The sequence below is a fragment of the Ictalurus furcatus genome, chromosome 3 (genome assembly GCF_023375685.1).
Source record: "Ictalurus furcatus strain D&B chromosome 3, Billie_1.0, whole genome shotgun sequence".
NCBI classification, from domain to species: Eukaryota; Metazoa; Chordata; class Actinopteri; order Siluriformes; family Ictaluridae; genus Ictalurus; species Ictalurus furcatus.
In genome coordinates, this window is record NC_071257.1 from 8,092,826 (window position 1) to 8,110,263 (window position 17,438).

A 17,438-nucleotide genomic window follows, 5' to 3' on the forward strand; every position below is an offset into this window, starting at 1 on the left:
CATTAAACTCATCATCATCATCAATATTTCAGTAGCTGAATTAATGTTGGCTTCTACTGTGTGGCAGTGCGGAAAACCCTACAGTGCTTTGCATATATTTTTTAGATACTGTGAGTTTTTAAGTTATGTTTTCTTCTAGTCTTGTGTAATGAAGGATACCTGTTTTTCTAACTCTCCTTGAGGGGCTTTCAACCGTCCTGTGAAAACAAATGCTCAAAACACCACTTCACTTTTTTTGTGCTTTACCGCTGCAGGCTGCACAAAGTAGTCAGTCAACATGAAACTCAAGTCTGATTTACTAACTGAACTGAAACCCTCACCCATTGGACGGCCAGTGCTCTACCCAATGTTGAGTATTTAATAAGATTAAATATTAAGATGTACTCTGTCTATCTATCTAAATAGATAGATAGGGAAGGCCAGAGAGAGAGAGAGAGACAGAGAGACAGAGAGACAGAGAGATAGGGAGATGGGGGGGGATAGGGAGCGCGAGAGAGAGGGAGCTAGATGGAGGGAGGGAGGGAGGGAGGGAGGGAGGGAGAGAGAGAGAGAGAGAGAGAGATGTGGTCATTTATTTGAGCTACCTTTTTGTTTTTTCCACGTGTGTGTAAGATGGTAGCACTAAATGAGCCACTAGAATCTCCAATAACAAGCGAGGCAGATGAGGAAGAAGACGGTATGGCGGATCTTCATCCGGAGGTGACGGGACTGATCTGGAGCCGTGACCTGCGTGTTCAGGAGGTTCGACGTCTCCTCCAAAGCTCCAGACCTGTGCGGGTCAATGTCCCCCACCTGCCGGAGGTCAGCGACCATGAGTATATTGAGGAAAAGGAAAACAAGTAAGATAACCCACCCTTTCATGTACATGTAAAAAGTAATGTATATGAAATATGATTCTACGTCATTATAGAATTTATAAAGCCACTTTACTAGTACCGGTGGATACAGTAGGAGAGACACCTAGTATACTGGACAACAGATATGACTGAAATGTCAGTCATTTGAAGGCCATTTCTTCAAATGGCCTCAGGAATGAAGATACAGTATATGCTGCTAATGCAAGTCAGAATCTCTATTGTTAGAGTTGATGTCTCAGACCAAAATGTATGTAAGATTTAGTTTTATACACAAGATTATCCACTTGCACATATTTCTTCATCTTTCTCATAAGCTGTTCTCAATATAGCAGCCATGTTTAGAACATAAACAATAGGCAACTGTTTATGCATGTGTCTTTCTTTTGCTTACACTCGCAATTACACTTGCCAAACATGCCGTTTAACTGTACCACTGTCCTGTGTGTGTTGCCAGGCTTCTCCAGCTGTGCCAGCGCACCATGGCTCTCCCTGTGGGTCGAGGCCTCTTCACACTGTTTTCATACCATCCAGTACCAACTGAGCCCCTGCCTGTGCCCAAACTCAATCTGACTGGTATGCCCAGGCACAAACCAACACGTTTTCTCCACATATTCATTAGTGGAATGGACAAAAAAACAATGTTTGCGTTATCCTTGTGTTAAGTCACATGAGGCAGTCAGTGAAATGCTTAAGGCTGGCAAAACATGTTTATTCCAGTATTTTGTATGTCGTTTAGACCATAAGGGATAGAAAAATGTTGCTATACTAAGGGTGTTCTGGGCACTCTTGGCTCTCGTGCTCGCTCAGAAGTTTAAATCTTGCTTTAGCAGGCACACTTTCTGCTTTTTGATGTCCACAGATAACCCTCTTCTTCTGTCGTGTGGTTTAACCGAGCCACACAATTAGAGAACAGCTCTCCAAGACATCTCATTTTCTGGTTAAACAAAATATGTTGAACAAGGTGCTGCTAGAACTTCAGAGGGGAAAAAAGACGACTTCAGATTTCAGTTCATTTTTAGACTGAAGAAAATGCTCAAAAATGATGGATCTTTCAGGCCTGTGCTGATGATTAGTTATACATATATCACAATACTTTACACACATCATGAAAGATTCCAGATATTGTCATTACCATTGTATTTGAAATGCAGCTAAAACAATTATATACTATCGAGGGAAAATGTTTGCATACTCAGAAAAGTGTTCGTCCTATAGTTTGAATCCATCAATGCCATCTGAGCAAAGGAGCAAAATTGGCCATGCTTTCTGGGTGGGAGGGATGGCATTACTCTGTTCCCCGTCAATCAAAGTGACACAAGCCAATCCTGATAATATGTGAGCTCATGTATGCGGATTTCCTCAGAGTGTGTTACCCTGCCTTGTGACGCAGTAGTCCAGAAAAGATGCAGTTGGCTGGCTTCACATGTCGAGGAGGAAGCACATGTTATCCTTGACTCTACTGTTTGATTCTACTGTGATCAAAGTGGGAGGGGAAAAAAGTTTGCATACGCTGAAAAAAAGAAATTTATTGTGTTGTAATATTTGTGCCCCCCCGTCTTGCCATTGTTCTTGAACACTGCCAAATTTAATATGCTGTCTTCACATTCTGTTTGTTTCATTTTTATTTATTTATTTTTCAAATAAATTCAAAAATACTAATTAGTTTTTTTTTAAAAATTAACATATTTGCATTCAATGTTCTGATACTCCCATTATTTTGTTAATTGGGAAAGAGTTCTCTAAAAGTGTTTTTTGAAAACCCCCTTTCCTCATCACTTCATCCGGCAGGGCGAGCTCCACCTAGGAACACCACCGTGGACCTGAACAGTGGCAATGTTGATGTGCCACCCAACATGGCGAGCTGGCCCAGCTTTCACAACGGCGTGGCAGCAGGCTTGAAGATTGCACCAGCGTCACGTGTTGAATCAGCCTGGATCGCCTACAACAAACCCAAGAGCACCGAGCTAGCCAACGAGTATGCCGGCTTCCTAATGGCACTTGGCCTTAATGGCCACCTCACCAAACTTGCCACGCTTAACATCCACGACTATCTAACTAAGGTAAAAGGCTTATAAACGAAAAGTTTATGCTTTTAACTAAAGGATCCATATCTCTACAGCAGTTATGACTAAACAATACCAGTAGAGGTTCAAATCTTCTAATATTCAAACGTTCTGATTCCTTTATTCTCATTATGGTAAACGTAAGTGTTGTTTAAAAAAAAAAAATAATTATGCTTGTTTCGGGGTGCAATGTGACATGGCTGAAATGTCTAACTAAGGCATGAGAGAACAGTGTATCTGTAACTGGTATTTTTATTGGAATGACTTAAATGTATTGGTTATGATCATTAGGATAGGGCCCTTGAAATATAATATTTGTTGAATTTCACAGTCACCGTGAAAATAATGCATGGGAACCGGAAATACGCCATGAAAATAGCTTAAATTTGGGGTTAGAGCACATTGTGATGCTGCTTATCTGACCACCATTTTATTTAGTTATTTTTTTAGAACTAATGTTTATATATCTTTAATATTAATCAGTTAGAATTTGAGAAAACAAATAGCAAATGTAGTGGTGAATAATTTTGTCCGAACTGCTTACATACACTCTCTGCCTATTTTATCAAGTAAACGTACTGTATAGTAGGTTTACCCTAATTCGGTAGGTGTACCTAATAAAGTGGCCACTGAGTGTATAGCCACAATTTACCACATTGTGCTAAGTTGTCTTCTACAGGTCAGGTGGCTTTATTTATTTATTTTTTTAAATATATAAAAGTCTTTGGTCCAAACCTATATGTGACCAAAAAAAAAAGACAACCCCTTTGGATCATAGACAAAAATATTTATGCATAGTAAGAAAATGATTGCTGTAGTCCAGCAGGATGACTATTTTCAGTTCTTTCTTTTCATATTTAGGCTCAGTAGAGATGTAAGAGCTATTATAAAGGACATTTTACAGTTTCCTGTATGAGCACAAATGGAATAAACAGGAGATGAGTGTTAGATTCCCTGTTAAAAGGGGTAGTTCAGCTTGAAATGATATTACCTGGCCCCTCTTGGTTTCATGCTGTGCTTGCTGTATTGCTTTTACGATTTGACATTTAAATCTGTCTTTCCTTAGTCTTAGTGTAATTCTCTCCGGTTTTTGGAGTTACACGCTCTAATTATCTTTTGTCTGACTACTTTTGCTCTCATCCTGTTGTTTTTCTCACATGAAAGACGAACCTAAAACACAGTTTCATTATGACACTGCATAGCTTTCTCATTTCCAGTGAGGCCAGGCTCTATCACTACTTTCGGTGGTTACAATGCATATATATACAATCTATGACTCCATCTTTACACAACGTATTTACGCTGGCCCTTTACCGCATCGAGAATGGCAGTCTGGGCTTTCTAGAATATCATAGTACTCAGTTACGAGAAGCCAGCAAATAACATCCTGCTTTACACACATTCATTTGAAAAGTGAATGAATGAATGCAGAACCGGCTGTTTTTGTCCTTGTCTTTTGAGCTTTGAAATTTGCTTTGTAAATCACGCATCTCTCCTAGTTCCGAGGTGTTTTCTAACTATATCAGTTCTGCACTGAATAATACTCATTTCTGATGAATCCAGGAAAAAAAACAACAACTTCCAGTTGAAGACTGGAATAACACTGCCTTGTTAAAGTCACTGAGATCACATTTGTCCCCATTCTGATGTCCAGTGTGAACATTAACTGAAGCTCTTGATCTGCATGATTTTATGTGGTGCACTGCTGCCACATACTTGTCTTGTTGCATAGTTGCATGAATGAGCAGGGTTTATAGGTGTTCCTATTTTATTGGCCACTGAATGTAAATTTGCACAGACCAACATATGCATTGACTGAACCTTTATAACTGTTTGAATTCTATGACAGTCTAAAGGGTAAACAGTTAATAAATAATTAACAAGGTTTGAGTTTTGAATAAAATAATTTTCTCCCCTTTTTTTCCTCAGGGTCATGAGATGACGAGCATAGGGCTCTTGTTGGGTGTTTCAGCAGCTAAGCTCGGCACCATGGACATGTCGGTCACACGCCTGCTGAGCATCCATGTCCCCGCCCTGCTGCCACCCACTTCCACCGAGCTGGACGTGCCACACAGTGTGCAGGTGGCCGCAGTGGTGGGCATCGGCCTTGTCTACCAGGGTACTGGACACCGGCACAATGCAGAGGTGCTGCTTGCAGAGATAGGTCAGTACACCATGGGATCAGTGTGTATGAATATTATATGGATGTGTGTGTGTGTGTGTGTGTGTGTGTGTGAGATGGTGGTCAGAGGGAAGTGCTGTTTAAATGTTGCAGTTAAGAAGCTAGAGTGCTCACAGGTGTGTTTACATGTGTGCGTTTAGATGGTCGTGATAGAATAAGGTGAGAATAAAGGTTAGATGTGAGAGGCGAGTATGTGCGCGCATGCACATACTCACACCCATTCACACACACACTCAGAGCTGCCACGCAAGGTGCTAGTTTGCCATCGGGAGCAACTTGGGGTTCAGTGTCTCGCCCAAGGACGCTTCGGCATGTGGAGTCGTGTGCCGGGAACGTATGTTTGACTTGGCTAACTCGGATAACTCGGTGTGTATATACAGTAGTTATCTTCAGTTAACTATATTTATTAGGGACGCCACCGAAACATTTTGGCCACACATGATCAAAACGGTGCTTCGTTAACTTCATTTCTCTCCTGCGCTGGTCAGCACTCGAATGCATTCAAACACTTTAAGCAGCAATAGATCAGCAACGAACATGTCAGCCATGTCAGCTGGACATCAGACATTATTTTGTAAAATAATTGTTTTTTCACTTAAAAATCCACCATCCACCTGAGTTGGAAGTGCCAAGTTGGAAATGCTTGCCTCCTGCCTTGTTTTAAGCTGACTGTTCTGGACAATTAAATTGTTAATTTTGAAAAAAGGTAAATCAAGAAATGAGCGAGGAAAAATCAATATCGCACAAGCCCAAGGCTCATTTAATGTGTTGGAGGTGAGCATGCTTAACACTCAGTACGTTTAAATGGACAACAATAATCCAATATTAACCCGATTAAGACAATACTCTGATTAAGAAACTAGCATGTAAACAGTGATTATTGATGACCTTAATCCGACTAATGTCATACTCGAAGAAAACACAAATCGAGTTATGCCGTGTGGAGTATTCCTGTTTTAGTCGCATTATCGATGTGCATTACAGACATGTAAACACCTTAATCATATTATTAACGTCGTGTGGGAGTTTTCACCGCATTTTCCGACAGGACACACACACGTCAGTGTTCACCCGTTTGACGGCAAATAAGTGAGCACAGCTGCATCCGAAACCGTGTACTTACTTGCTATATAGAAGGGGAAATGCATGTATTTCAGCTACTATATAGTAGTTAAGTACGCGGTTTGGGACGCAGCCCACAGCTTCAAGCAGTCATCTGTTTGCACGTACAGCATGACAAATAATTAACTGCACTTGAAGCTTTTCTAAAATTAAAAATGACCCACCCAGAACTGAAGATGAACTGAATGTTGATACGTGAAATTCTGGTGGGAACGTCGGACGGCGTAGCGTGGGGACGTAATGACGTGCGCCGTTAATTGATCTATGTTCTATAACATGTTATATGGGAACATGAAAGGAATATTCTAAAAGCAGCTCATGTAAACACCTTAATCACAATATTGTCTTATTCAGAATAAGGTCAGTAATTAGATTCTTGCTGTCCATGTAAGCATAGTATATGTGGTGTGTGTGTGTGTCCGTCTGTCTCCACACAGGCCGTCCTCCCGGCCCTGAGATGGAGTACTGCACAGATAGAGAGTCCTACTCTCTAGCAGCAGGCCTGGCACTTGGCATGGTTTGCCTCGGGGTGAGTGTGCAAATACCGTCAAATTATGCCGAGAATGTTTTCTTTCATGCAAACTTAATTTCCTTGGAAAGTCACCGGCCTTACCAGCTTATTAGCACACTTATGTGTTTTAGCAATTTTCACGGTCACCTGACAACATCCTTCCTGCTTGTTATCATTCAGGCTGCCAAATTTCTCGCACATCAAGAATAACTCTGATGTGGTTTTGTACACTGGAGGCACTCCCTTTTAGATTCCAAAAGCTACATATCATTTTTGTTTTCATGCCACTGTGAGCCAGTACTTGTATACCTTATCTCATTTTATTTTGTCATTCTCTTGATTTTAAAGGTTCTTCATAGTTTCAGCAATTTGTGGGTCTAGGATCGTAATATTAAAGTATTTGTTACATCTTAGTATTCCCGCTAATAGATTAATTATTACGTTGGCCCAAATAGAGAAGGACACTATTAAATAACCCGAATTATAATGAATTAAATGGTTCCCATGTCTGTCAGACAATATTTGCTTGGAAGACAAGTTCAAACAAAAGTGCCTTTTTAAGTTCTCAGAGCATTGTGTTACAGATAAAAGGCATTACGTGAGCCTATGTGCAATATGTGTGTGAGACTGAAAGCTGTGTTTTTCCCATACCGACTAAGCCTCTCTACCTGTAGCATGGCAGTAACCTGATCGGTATGACGGACCTGAATGTGCCGGAGCAGCTTTACCAATACATGGTGGGAGGACACCGGCGCACACACACCGGGATTAACAGAGAGAAGCACAAATCCCCAAGCTACCAGATTAAGGTGTCGACACTGAAAACACAGAAAGATATATAAACTATATCATATTATTGAGGACATAATTAAATCAGTGTGTTAGATGTCACCTTCGGGAAATCTGATATAACAATTAATTATAGGAAGGTGATACGATCAATGTAGATGTGACCTGCCCTGGTGCCACCTTGGCTCTTGCCATGATCTATCTAAAAACCAACAATAGGCAAGTGTGCTTTTTTCTCTTGCTCCTTTTTCTCTTCCTGTCTAGCTTGTTCTTTTTTTTCCCCTAGTTCAAAACAATTCATTTTGAAGACTCCCATGGTCTCTCAGTGTGTACTTCACAGTCAGTGATTATCATGTCACACCTCTCTCCCTCTCCCTCTCTCTCTCTCTCTCTCTCTCTCTCTCTCTCTCTCTTTTCCTCCAGGTCTATAGCCGATTGGTTGAAAGCCCCAGACACCATGTTCCTGCTGGACTTCATCAAACCTGAATTTCTGCTGCTGAGGGTGAGAGGAAGAGAATGAATGAGAGGGAACGAGTGATGGATAGATTATGCCTCTAAAGTTCATTATGACCTTTGAGCACATTAGCACTTCCAATTACGTATTACAATTGTCTGACCCAGTATAGCATTTTGTGGTATGTATCTGGTTACAACTCAGCATTTTCTAAAAAGACTTTTCTAATATGTAACACTGCAGTGGCAGTGCAATACTTACATTATTTGGTTCAGGAATTCTCTCTTAATAAATACATTAAATATTGCTACATTTGAAGCCAAAAGTTTACATACACCTAAGCTAAAGATATTTAATCTCAGTTTTTCACAACTCCACACATCTAATGTTACCATACATGTCTTTTGGCAAGTCAGTTAGTCAATGTCTACTTTGTTTACATCAGAGGTGATTTAAAAAAAAATGATTAAAAACAGATTTATTTCAGCTTTAATTCACTATATCAGAATTACAGTGGATCAGATGTTTACACTTTCTGTTTCTTTGAACAGTCTGGAAAATTCCAGACATTGATTTAATGACTTTTAGAAGCTTCTGATTGGCCAATTGTTATAATTAGGCGTTATAGTATAATAGGGAGTGCACATGTGGCTGTATTTAGAGCCAGTATGTTTTTGCCCTTGATGGGAAAATGGGAAAATCAATGGGAGAAAGTCATAAGAGAACCCTATATTGCCATGGCCTGAATGCGTGTCATGCAAGGAAGAAGCCCTACTCTAAGAAAAAAAAAAAGCCAGACTAAAATGCAGGTGATCACCAGCCTTTTGGTGATCAAACAAAAAAAAAAGAACTATCTGGCCATAATGATGATAATGTGAGAACTATTTATGGGTCAAAAAGCATGACGCTTAACACCATCCCAGTTGTGAAGCATGGTGGTGGCAGCATCATGTTCTGTGGGCCATTTGAATGGACTGGTGCATTTCAAGATGATACAGGGTGTTCCAAAGGTCTCCGTACATGGGGGGGTGAACACTTTTTCAAAGTTTATTTACAAAACATCCTCTACATGATTTGCCACTTCTTTGTAAACACACAGAGTCATGTCTCCCAACATTTTGCTCCCAGATTGGCAACAGAACACTGTGTGTGTGATGTGTTTGCTATGCTTCCTGGTGAAGTCCATCGCATCACTTTGCCCCAGCTTCCCGTTCCAGCCACGAGAATGATTTCAATACGTTCTTCTTTTGTCAAAGGCCATCTGAAAAATATATATAATATAAACTTGGTATGAAAAATTTTGGAAGACATTTTGCTAAAAAGTGTTGATTTCCCCCATGTATGGCGATGAAGATGGCATCATGCTTGAATGTAAACGTTTGAGCCACTGAATATCTGATGAAGTAAATAAAAGCTGAAATAAATCACTCTTAGCTACTATTGTGAAATGACCTTTTTGTGGTAATTAAGTAGATAACAAAATTGACAACATAGGAAATGTGTGATAATAGTATGGTAATGTATGGCTATTTTTCATCAAACAGTTCACCATCACCTTTTAAAGTTTTCATTGCAATCAGACATGCACATCTTATACAAACATGTATGAGCTCTGACCAGGGTATAGGAAGAAAGTTGGAAGATGACAGCAGAAGCAGTGACTGGGGGATGACTGAATCTCAGTGCTTGTTTTGTGTCTCCAGACTCTGGCCAGATGCCTCATCATGTGGGATGAGATACTGCCTAATGAGGAATGGGTGACTAGCAATGTGCCTCAGGTACAAAATCAACAAATTGCCCTGGCAAACACTATACACATAGGCATTTTCCTCTTCACTATTGCATTCTTACTCCAACTGGTTCTGTGGTAAAAGAGCTTGAGGTTTTCCACATTAACTCAGCTTAACTTCCTCTTGCTTTGTTAAGCGGTCACTAAGGTATTTTGCAATACAAGTTTTGCAAGTCACACTTTGCAAGTCAAAGCTGTGTTAAGCCATTTTTTGCTGCAATCCAAGGAAGCCAAAGAACATTGTGCAACTAACAGGTTACTCCCGTGTGTTGCAGTGTGTGCTGCAATTTAAACATTCAACATCTGTTGATGATTTTTTTTTTTTTCCCCCCAGATGTTTTTGAGAATTCAGAACGAGTTTCTAGTGCAGAATGCTGTGAGAACTTGTATAATCTACCATATGTGTGGTGAGGTGGTCTGGAAAAGGATGTTGGAATTTGCTAGAGTTGCAGTCTGGGAAGCAACAGGGAAAAAACAGGCATAGCTAGATAGACTGATAGATAGTCATTTGAACAAATAAGTACACCCCATGGAAATTGATGGCTTTTTTGACATATTTGGACAAGCGAACATTTGATCATGTTTGAAACAGTGTCTGTTAATAAAGTTGATATACTTGAACAAAACTACAAGGAAAAATAGCTTTTTCAATCATTTATTCAAAACAAATATCAATAGATGTGATATTCTTCTGTGGAAAAAGTAAGTACACCCTTGGCCTAAGAAACTAGAATTTCCCCCTTTAGCAAGAATAACTTCTTGTAGTTGTTTTGCATAATTGTCCATCAGGTTGCTGGAATTTTTGACCACTCTTCCATGCAATATTCTTTGAGTCGCAAGATGTTTGAGGGTTTTCTTGCATGTACTGCCCATTTCAAATCCCCCCACAACATTTCAGTTGAATTCAATTCCAGGCTTTGACTAGGCCATTCCATAACCTTTAGGATAACCCATAATGCTTAGGATCATTATCCTGTTGAAAGGCCTTTCAGATAGATGGCCTCACGTTATCTTCAAGCACTCTTTGATATGATGCGGGATTTATTGTTGAATCAGTGAATGCAAGCTGTCCATTCCCTGAGGCAGCAAAGCAACCCCAAACCATAACATTTCCAACACCGTGATTCACAGTTGGTATGAGGTGCTTCTCCTGAAAATCTGTCTTTGGTCTGCGCCAAACAACTCTTTGATTCGTCTGTCCAGAGCACATTATTCCAAAAGCCCTGGTTTTTGCCTATGTGCCCACTGGCAAACTGTAGTCTTGCAAAGGCTTTTTCCTGGAACACCTCCCATGCATGTCAAATTTGTGCAATGTCTTTCTGATTGTAGCAGCATGCACTTTGACACCCCCAGTTGCAAGACATACTAGCAGATCCTATGATGAAATATTTTGTTTTTTGGAAACTTCTTTTTGCACCAAACGGTCTGCTCTTGGGCTGAATTTGCTGGGACGGCCGGTCCTGGACAAATTGGCAGTCGTTTGAAAGCTGTACCATTTGTAGATTATTGCAGTGGAATGATGTATTTCAAATAATTTGGAGGTCTTTTTAAATCCCTTGCCAGACTCTGGCATCCGCAACCTTTTTCTGAAGGCCTTACAAAACTCTTTAGATCTTGGCATGATGACACCACACACCTCAATAGCAAAGGTAACACAAGACACTAGATATGAGAGGGGTATAAATAAGTCAGGTTCCACCTGCACTCCCTAAGCATGTTCTAATCACTGGCACACAATCTTGAACATCTGATTCTAATTGTAAGGTGTGATAAATGTAGGGGTGTACTTTTTCCATGTGACTGATCTGTGTGTTGTGAAAATTATTTCAAAATGTGTAATCAACTTTATTAATAGGCACTGTTTCAAAGAGGATCAAATGTGTGAAATGTTTGCTTGCCTAAATATGTAAAAAAACAAAAAAACAAACCAAACCAGCTATTTCCATGGAGTGTACTTATTTGTTCACATGTCTCTCTCTCTCTCTCTCTCTCTCGATATGTATGTATGTGTATGTATGTGTGTGTGTGTGTGTGTGTGTGTGTGTATATATATATATATATAGTTGCAGCCCTAATTTTTTTTATTTTATATATATATATATATATATATATATATATATATATATATACATATATATAATATATATATATAAATAATATATATTTTATATATATATATATATATATATATATATAAATAATATATATTTTATATATATATATATATATATATATATATATATATATATATATATATATATATATAAAATAAAAAAAAATTAGGGCTGCAACTAACAATTATTTTCATAATCGATTAATTGGCTGATTATTTTTTTGATTAATAGGTTGGGGGCAAACTTTCAGGTTAGTAAAAAACTAATGTGTTCCATATGAGACCATATTACCTTTCTAAAATTCATACACTAGACCAGTGGTTCTCAACCTTTTGTGAGCTTTGGACCCCTAGCATATTTTGAACAATGCGCAAGGACCCCCTCACTCCACAACAATTATAGGCTATATTTTAAACATTTCTATATATTACTTTATTTTATATTAATATTTAACATTATTAATATTAACATTAAACTTGAATCAAACATTTCAAGATTTTATTTTTTACATTTTATTGTTGGTGTGACATTTAATTTGACTCTCTGAATTATCATTTGTTTATTCTATCCATCAATGCGACACTTGAACTTGAGGTTTTTGCAAATTATCATTTCATTTATAAATAAGTTTAAAATAGAACAATCGTCAACTCAGCTAACGTGATATTTGCAAATAACCAAATTGATTAATTTCAGAACATCTCATTTGAATATGTTTTGATGCATTTAACTATATATATATATATATATATATAATATAGATATATATATATAATAGATATATATATAAAATATATATATATATATATATATATATATATATATATATATATATATATATATATATATATAGATATAGATATATATATATATATATATATATATATATATAGATATAGATATATATATAGATATAGATATATCTGGAAAGTATTCAAAGTGCTTCACTTTTTCCACATTTTGTTATGTTACAGCCTTATTCCAAAATGGATTAAATTAATTATTTTCCTCAAAATTCTACAAACAATACCCCATAATGACAACGTGAAAGAAGTTTGATTGAAATCTATTAAAATTAAATTTATTAAAAATAAAAAACAAAAAAAGCACATGTACATAAGTATTCACAGCCTTTGCTCAGTACTTTGTTGAAGCACCTTTGGCACCAATTACAGTCTCCAGTCTTTTTGAGTATGATGCTACAAGCTTGATACACCTATTTTGGGGCAGTTTCTCCCATTCTTCTTTGCAGGACCTCTCAAGCTCCATCAGGTTGGATGGGGAGCGTCGGTGCACAGCCATTTTCAGATCTCTCCAGAGATGTTCAATCGGGTTCAAGTCTGGGCTCTGGCTGGGCCACTCAAGGACATTCACAGAGCTGTCCTATAACCACTCCTTTGTTATCTTGGCTGTGTGCTTAGGGTCGTTGTCCTGTTGGAAGATGAACCTTCGCCCCAGTCTGAGGTCCAGAGTGCTCTGGAGCAGGTTTTCATCAAGGATGTCTCTGTACATTGCTGCATTCATCTTTCCCTCGATCCTGACTAGTCTCCCAGTTCCTGCCGCTGAAAAACATCCCTACAGCATGATGTTTCCACCACCATGCTTCACTGTAAGGATGGTATTGGCCAGGTGATGAGTGGTGCCTGGTTTCCTCCAGACATGACACTTGCCATTCAGGCCAAAGAGTTCAGTCTTTTTGTTTCTCATGGTCTGAAAGTCCTTCAGGTGTCTTTTGGCAAACTCCAGGCGGGCTGTCGTGTGCCTTTTACTGAGGAGTGGCTTCCGTCTGGCCACTCTACCATTCAGGCCTGAGTGGTGGAGTGCTGCAGAGATGGTTGTTCTTCTGGAAGGTTCTCCTCTCTCCACAGAGGCACGCTGGAGCTCTGTCAGAGTGACCATCGGGTTTTTGGTCACCTCCCTGACTTAGGCCTTTGTCCCCCGACCACTCAGTTTGGCCGGGCGGCCAGCTCTAGGAAGAATCCTGGTGGTTCCAAACTTCTTCCATTTACGGATGATGGAGGTCACTGTGCTCATTGGGACCGTCAATGCTGCAGAAATGTTTCTGTACCCTTCCCTAGATCTGTGCCTCGATACAATCCTGTCTCGGAGGTCTTCAGACAATTCCTTGGACTTCATGGCTTGGTTTGTGCTCTGACATGCATTGTTAAGTGTGGGACCTTATATAGACAGGTGTGTGCCTTTCCAAATCATGTCCAATCAACTGAATTTACCACAGGTGGACTCCAATCAAGTTGTAGAAACATCTCAAGGATGATCACTGGAAACAGGATGCACCTGAGCTCAATTTTGAGTGTCATGGCAAAGGCTGTGAATACTTATGTACATGTGCTTTTTTTGTTCTTTATTTTTAATAAATTTGCAAAGATTTCAAACAAACCTCTTTCACGTTCTCATTATGGGGTATTGTTTGTAGAATTTTGAGGAAAATAATGAATTTAATCCATTTTGGAATAAGGCTGTAACATAACATAAAATGTGGAAAAAGTGAAGCGCTGTGAATACTTTCTGGATGCACTCTGTGTGTGTGTGTGTGTGTATGTGTGTGTGTGTGTGTGTGTATATGTGTGTATATATATATATATATATATGTATGTATGTATGTATGTATGTGTGTATATATATATATATATATATGTGTATATGTATATATGCACACACACATATACATACATATATACATATATATACACACACACACAGTGCATCTGGAAAGTATACACTGCTTCACTTTTTTGTGTGTGTATATGTATGTGTGTATATGTATGTGTGTGTATGTATGTGTGTATATATATATATATAATATATATATAATATAAAATTTTTACCTTTCCTACGGATCCCCTGCAATTACACCACTGAACCCCCCCCCCCCCCCCCCCCCGGTTGAGAAACACTTCACTAGATGGTGGTGCATGGTGTAAGTGTATAGGATGTCATTTAGGACACAACTTTAGTATTTACTCTCCAGTGCGTGTTTTTGGAACAGAAGTGTATATATATATATTTTATATATATATATATATATATATATACAGATACACACACACATACACACACCAAAATGATGTCTGTTTTTATATAAGCTACTTTCTAATCTTCCCTTGGTGTCTGACTGCAACGATGTCAAAAAGGAGCCATTTTGACAAACACAGCAGTAAAATGAAGTCAGTCTGTGTAAAGATGTTTAACACCTTACTTGGCTAAGAGTGCCTTGCTCATGTTTCGATCATTTATTTGGATTAATAACAAGAAATTTAACCAACAGACAAAAGTGACTGAAGGAATCAGCAATTATTTTCCTATGATGTATGTGCAAACAGTGAAGAAATGATGACGAGGCTTATGTTTAAATGCTGCGAGTGATAATAATTAAAATGGTAATCAGTGTTTCTTGTTGAACACTGATAAATCTTCATAATTTGGCGGTAATGATGTTTTCCATATGTATATTAGATTATAAATGTAGAGGTAGACAGGGTGTCTTAGTGCAGTTGAAATGTAATCTTTAAATATCTCAATTTTTCCCTCTGTTTTCACTTTTTGGGATAAACAGATTGTAAAAAATGCTAAAACTTCTTAAATTCTTACACTTGGTTAAGATGTATGCAAAAAAGGCACATGTTACAGTTCAGGAATTCAAAAATTGGAATCCGTGAAGGGTTTTCTCAGTGTGCCATTGCACTTTACTTATTTGGTAAACCATACCTGATCGACTACTAAATCAAATTTTAAAGCATGATGCGCCTGTATTTTAAACTGCAGGTAGACGTTTAGAGTCTCAGATCTCCCATAATGAGACTTTGGAAGGTCATCAGCAGTTGAGAGTACCTTTAAGTACAGTCTAGATCAAGATCCTTTTGTTCCATTTGACCCTTGTGCCTTGAGGAAGATCTTGGCATGGGTTTTTAAATATTGAGCTAGAAGATAGTACTGTACTCTAATATTTAACTGAAACGTGTTTGTCGGTAGATAATCCAAGAGAACATTGGACTGCAGGAGGAAGCACTTGTATCTGAGGATCTGAACATGGAAACTTTGGTGTAAGTTCATGTGTGGTTGTTTTTTTGTTTTTTTTTTTGGTCTTGATTGTAGTATATCTTTCAGCAATTTTAAGAGGTCCATTATGGTCGTGTTTGGTTTTTTAAAATTTTTTTTTATTTTTTATTTTTTTTGCATTTGGTATAAAATGACTATTTCCAGTTTTGGGCTTCAGTTACAATTACATGCCTGAATTTAAGCATTTGTTCTAAAGCCACATGTTCCTCTACTCAGACAAGCTCATGATTATATCATTGCTGGGGCCTGCATGGCTGTGGGCTTTAGATTTGCTGGATCTGCAAATTCTGATGCTTTTGACTGCCTGGTAAGGGGAACCACACGACACTGGAGTTTCCGTTAAAATGCCTTCAGTCAGTTACAACATACTTCTTAGTATTTCTTGCTGTTCTCATTATTAGATAAGTAATTGTCCACTGATTTTTCCCCCCCACAGTATAAGTTTGCTCGAAACTTCATGAAGTCTCTCACTAGCACCACGTCTACAGCCACAGTTGTAAGTTGTATTTCGAAGAAGGAGAAATCAAATCAGTTCAGTCACTTAATGATGTATTGTCTGATCTCTGTTTTTTCTGGCATGTGTCTGACAGTCGGGGCAGTATAACTTGCAGACATGTCTGAGCATGGTGCTTCTGGCTACTTCCATGGTTATGGCTGGCTCAGGGAACCTAAAGGTGCTTCAGCTCTGCCGTTTTCTGCACAAGCGTACTTTTGGTGAGATGAACTACGGATTCCATATGTCTCACCACATGGCCTTGGGATTACTCTTTCTTGGAGGAGGCAGGTCAGTGCATCTTGCAGCCATAACACCGGGCCCTTTGAGTTGTACAAAAATACTCATAAATACAACTTTCCTGTGTTGATAATCACATGATGAGGGCATTATGTACATTACAGTTGCAATCAAAATTATTCAACCCCCATTGCAAATCAGGCTTGTTGTCAAAATTTACAGACAGCTGTTTGCAATGAACAAATCAAACAAAAGCATATTACAACCCCTGGCAAAAATTATGGAATCACCACACTTAGAGGGTGTTCACCTGGCTTTTTTACTTTGTGGCAAATAAACAAATCAGAGATATGACACAGAACAGTTTTTGTTTAATAGCTAAACATTCTGGCTTCATGAAACATGTCTCAAACAACTTGAAATTAAAATGAAATTATTTTAATCAATGGCATATTTTATTCCAGATCAAGTAGAGGGGAAATAAAATATGGAATCACCTTGTAATTTGCATTTCTACAAATAACAAATACCAAAACTAAAAATGCTAGTTAGTCTGCAGTTAAAAGAGAGTTCTTACAGACCTTAACAAGCTGTTGGACTTGGCTAATTGAAAGGAAACATGGCACCAACCAGGGAGATGTCAATTGAAACAATGGAAAGGATTATAAAGCAAATGTCTGGCAAAAGATTCTGGTTGTTCCCAGTCTGCTGTGTCTAAAATTTGACGCAAGTATAAACAAAATGGGA

At 38.5% G+C, this 17,438-nt stretch overlaps 1 protein-coding gene across 1 annotated transcript in view; it reads left to right on the forward strand.

The window, feature by feature from the left end:
• Positions 1-17,438, forward strand: part of anapc1 (anaphase promoting complex subunit 1) — a 54,073-nt gene that overhangs the window by 27,557 nt on the left and 9,078 nt on the right. The window contains exons 26-38 of the mRNA XM_053620614.1: positions 613-839; positions 1,312-1,430; positions 2,646-2,917; positions 4,850-5,084; positions 6,662-6,753; positions 7,410-7,544; positions 7,661-7,743; positions 7,948-8,026; positions 9,682-9,756; positions 15,872-15,942; positions 16,175-16,265; positions 16,395-16,454; positions 16,549-16,742. Coding sequence (XP_053476589.1) covers positions 613-839; positions 1,312-1,430; positions 2,646-2,917; positions 4,850-5,084; positions 6,662-6,753; positions 7,410-7,544; positions 7,661-7,743; positions 7,948-8,026; positions 9,682-9,756; positions 15,872-15,942; positions 16,175-16,265; positions 16,395-16,454; positions 16,549-16,742 — 1,733 coding nt within the window. The remainder of the gene's footprint in view (positions 1-612; positions 840-1,311; positions 1,431-2,645; positions 2,918-4,849; positions 5,085-6,661; positions 6,754-7,409; positions 7,545-7,660; positions 7,744-7,947; positions 8,027-9,681; positions 9,757-15,871; positions 15,943-16,174; positions 16,266-16,394; positions 16,455-16,548; positions 16,743-17,438) is intronic.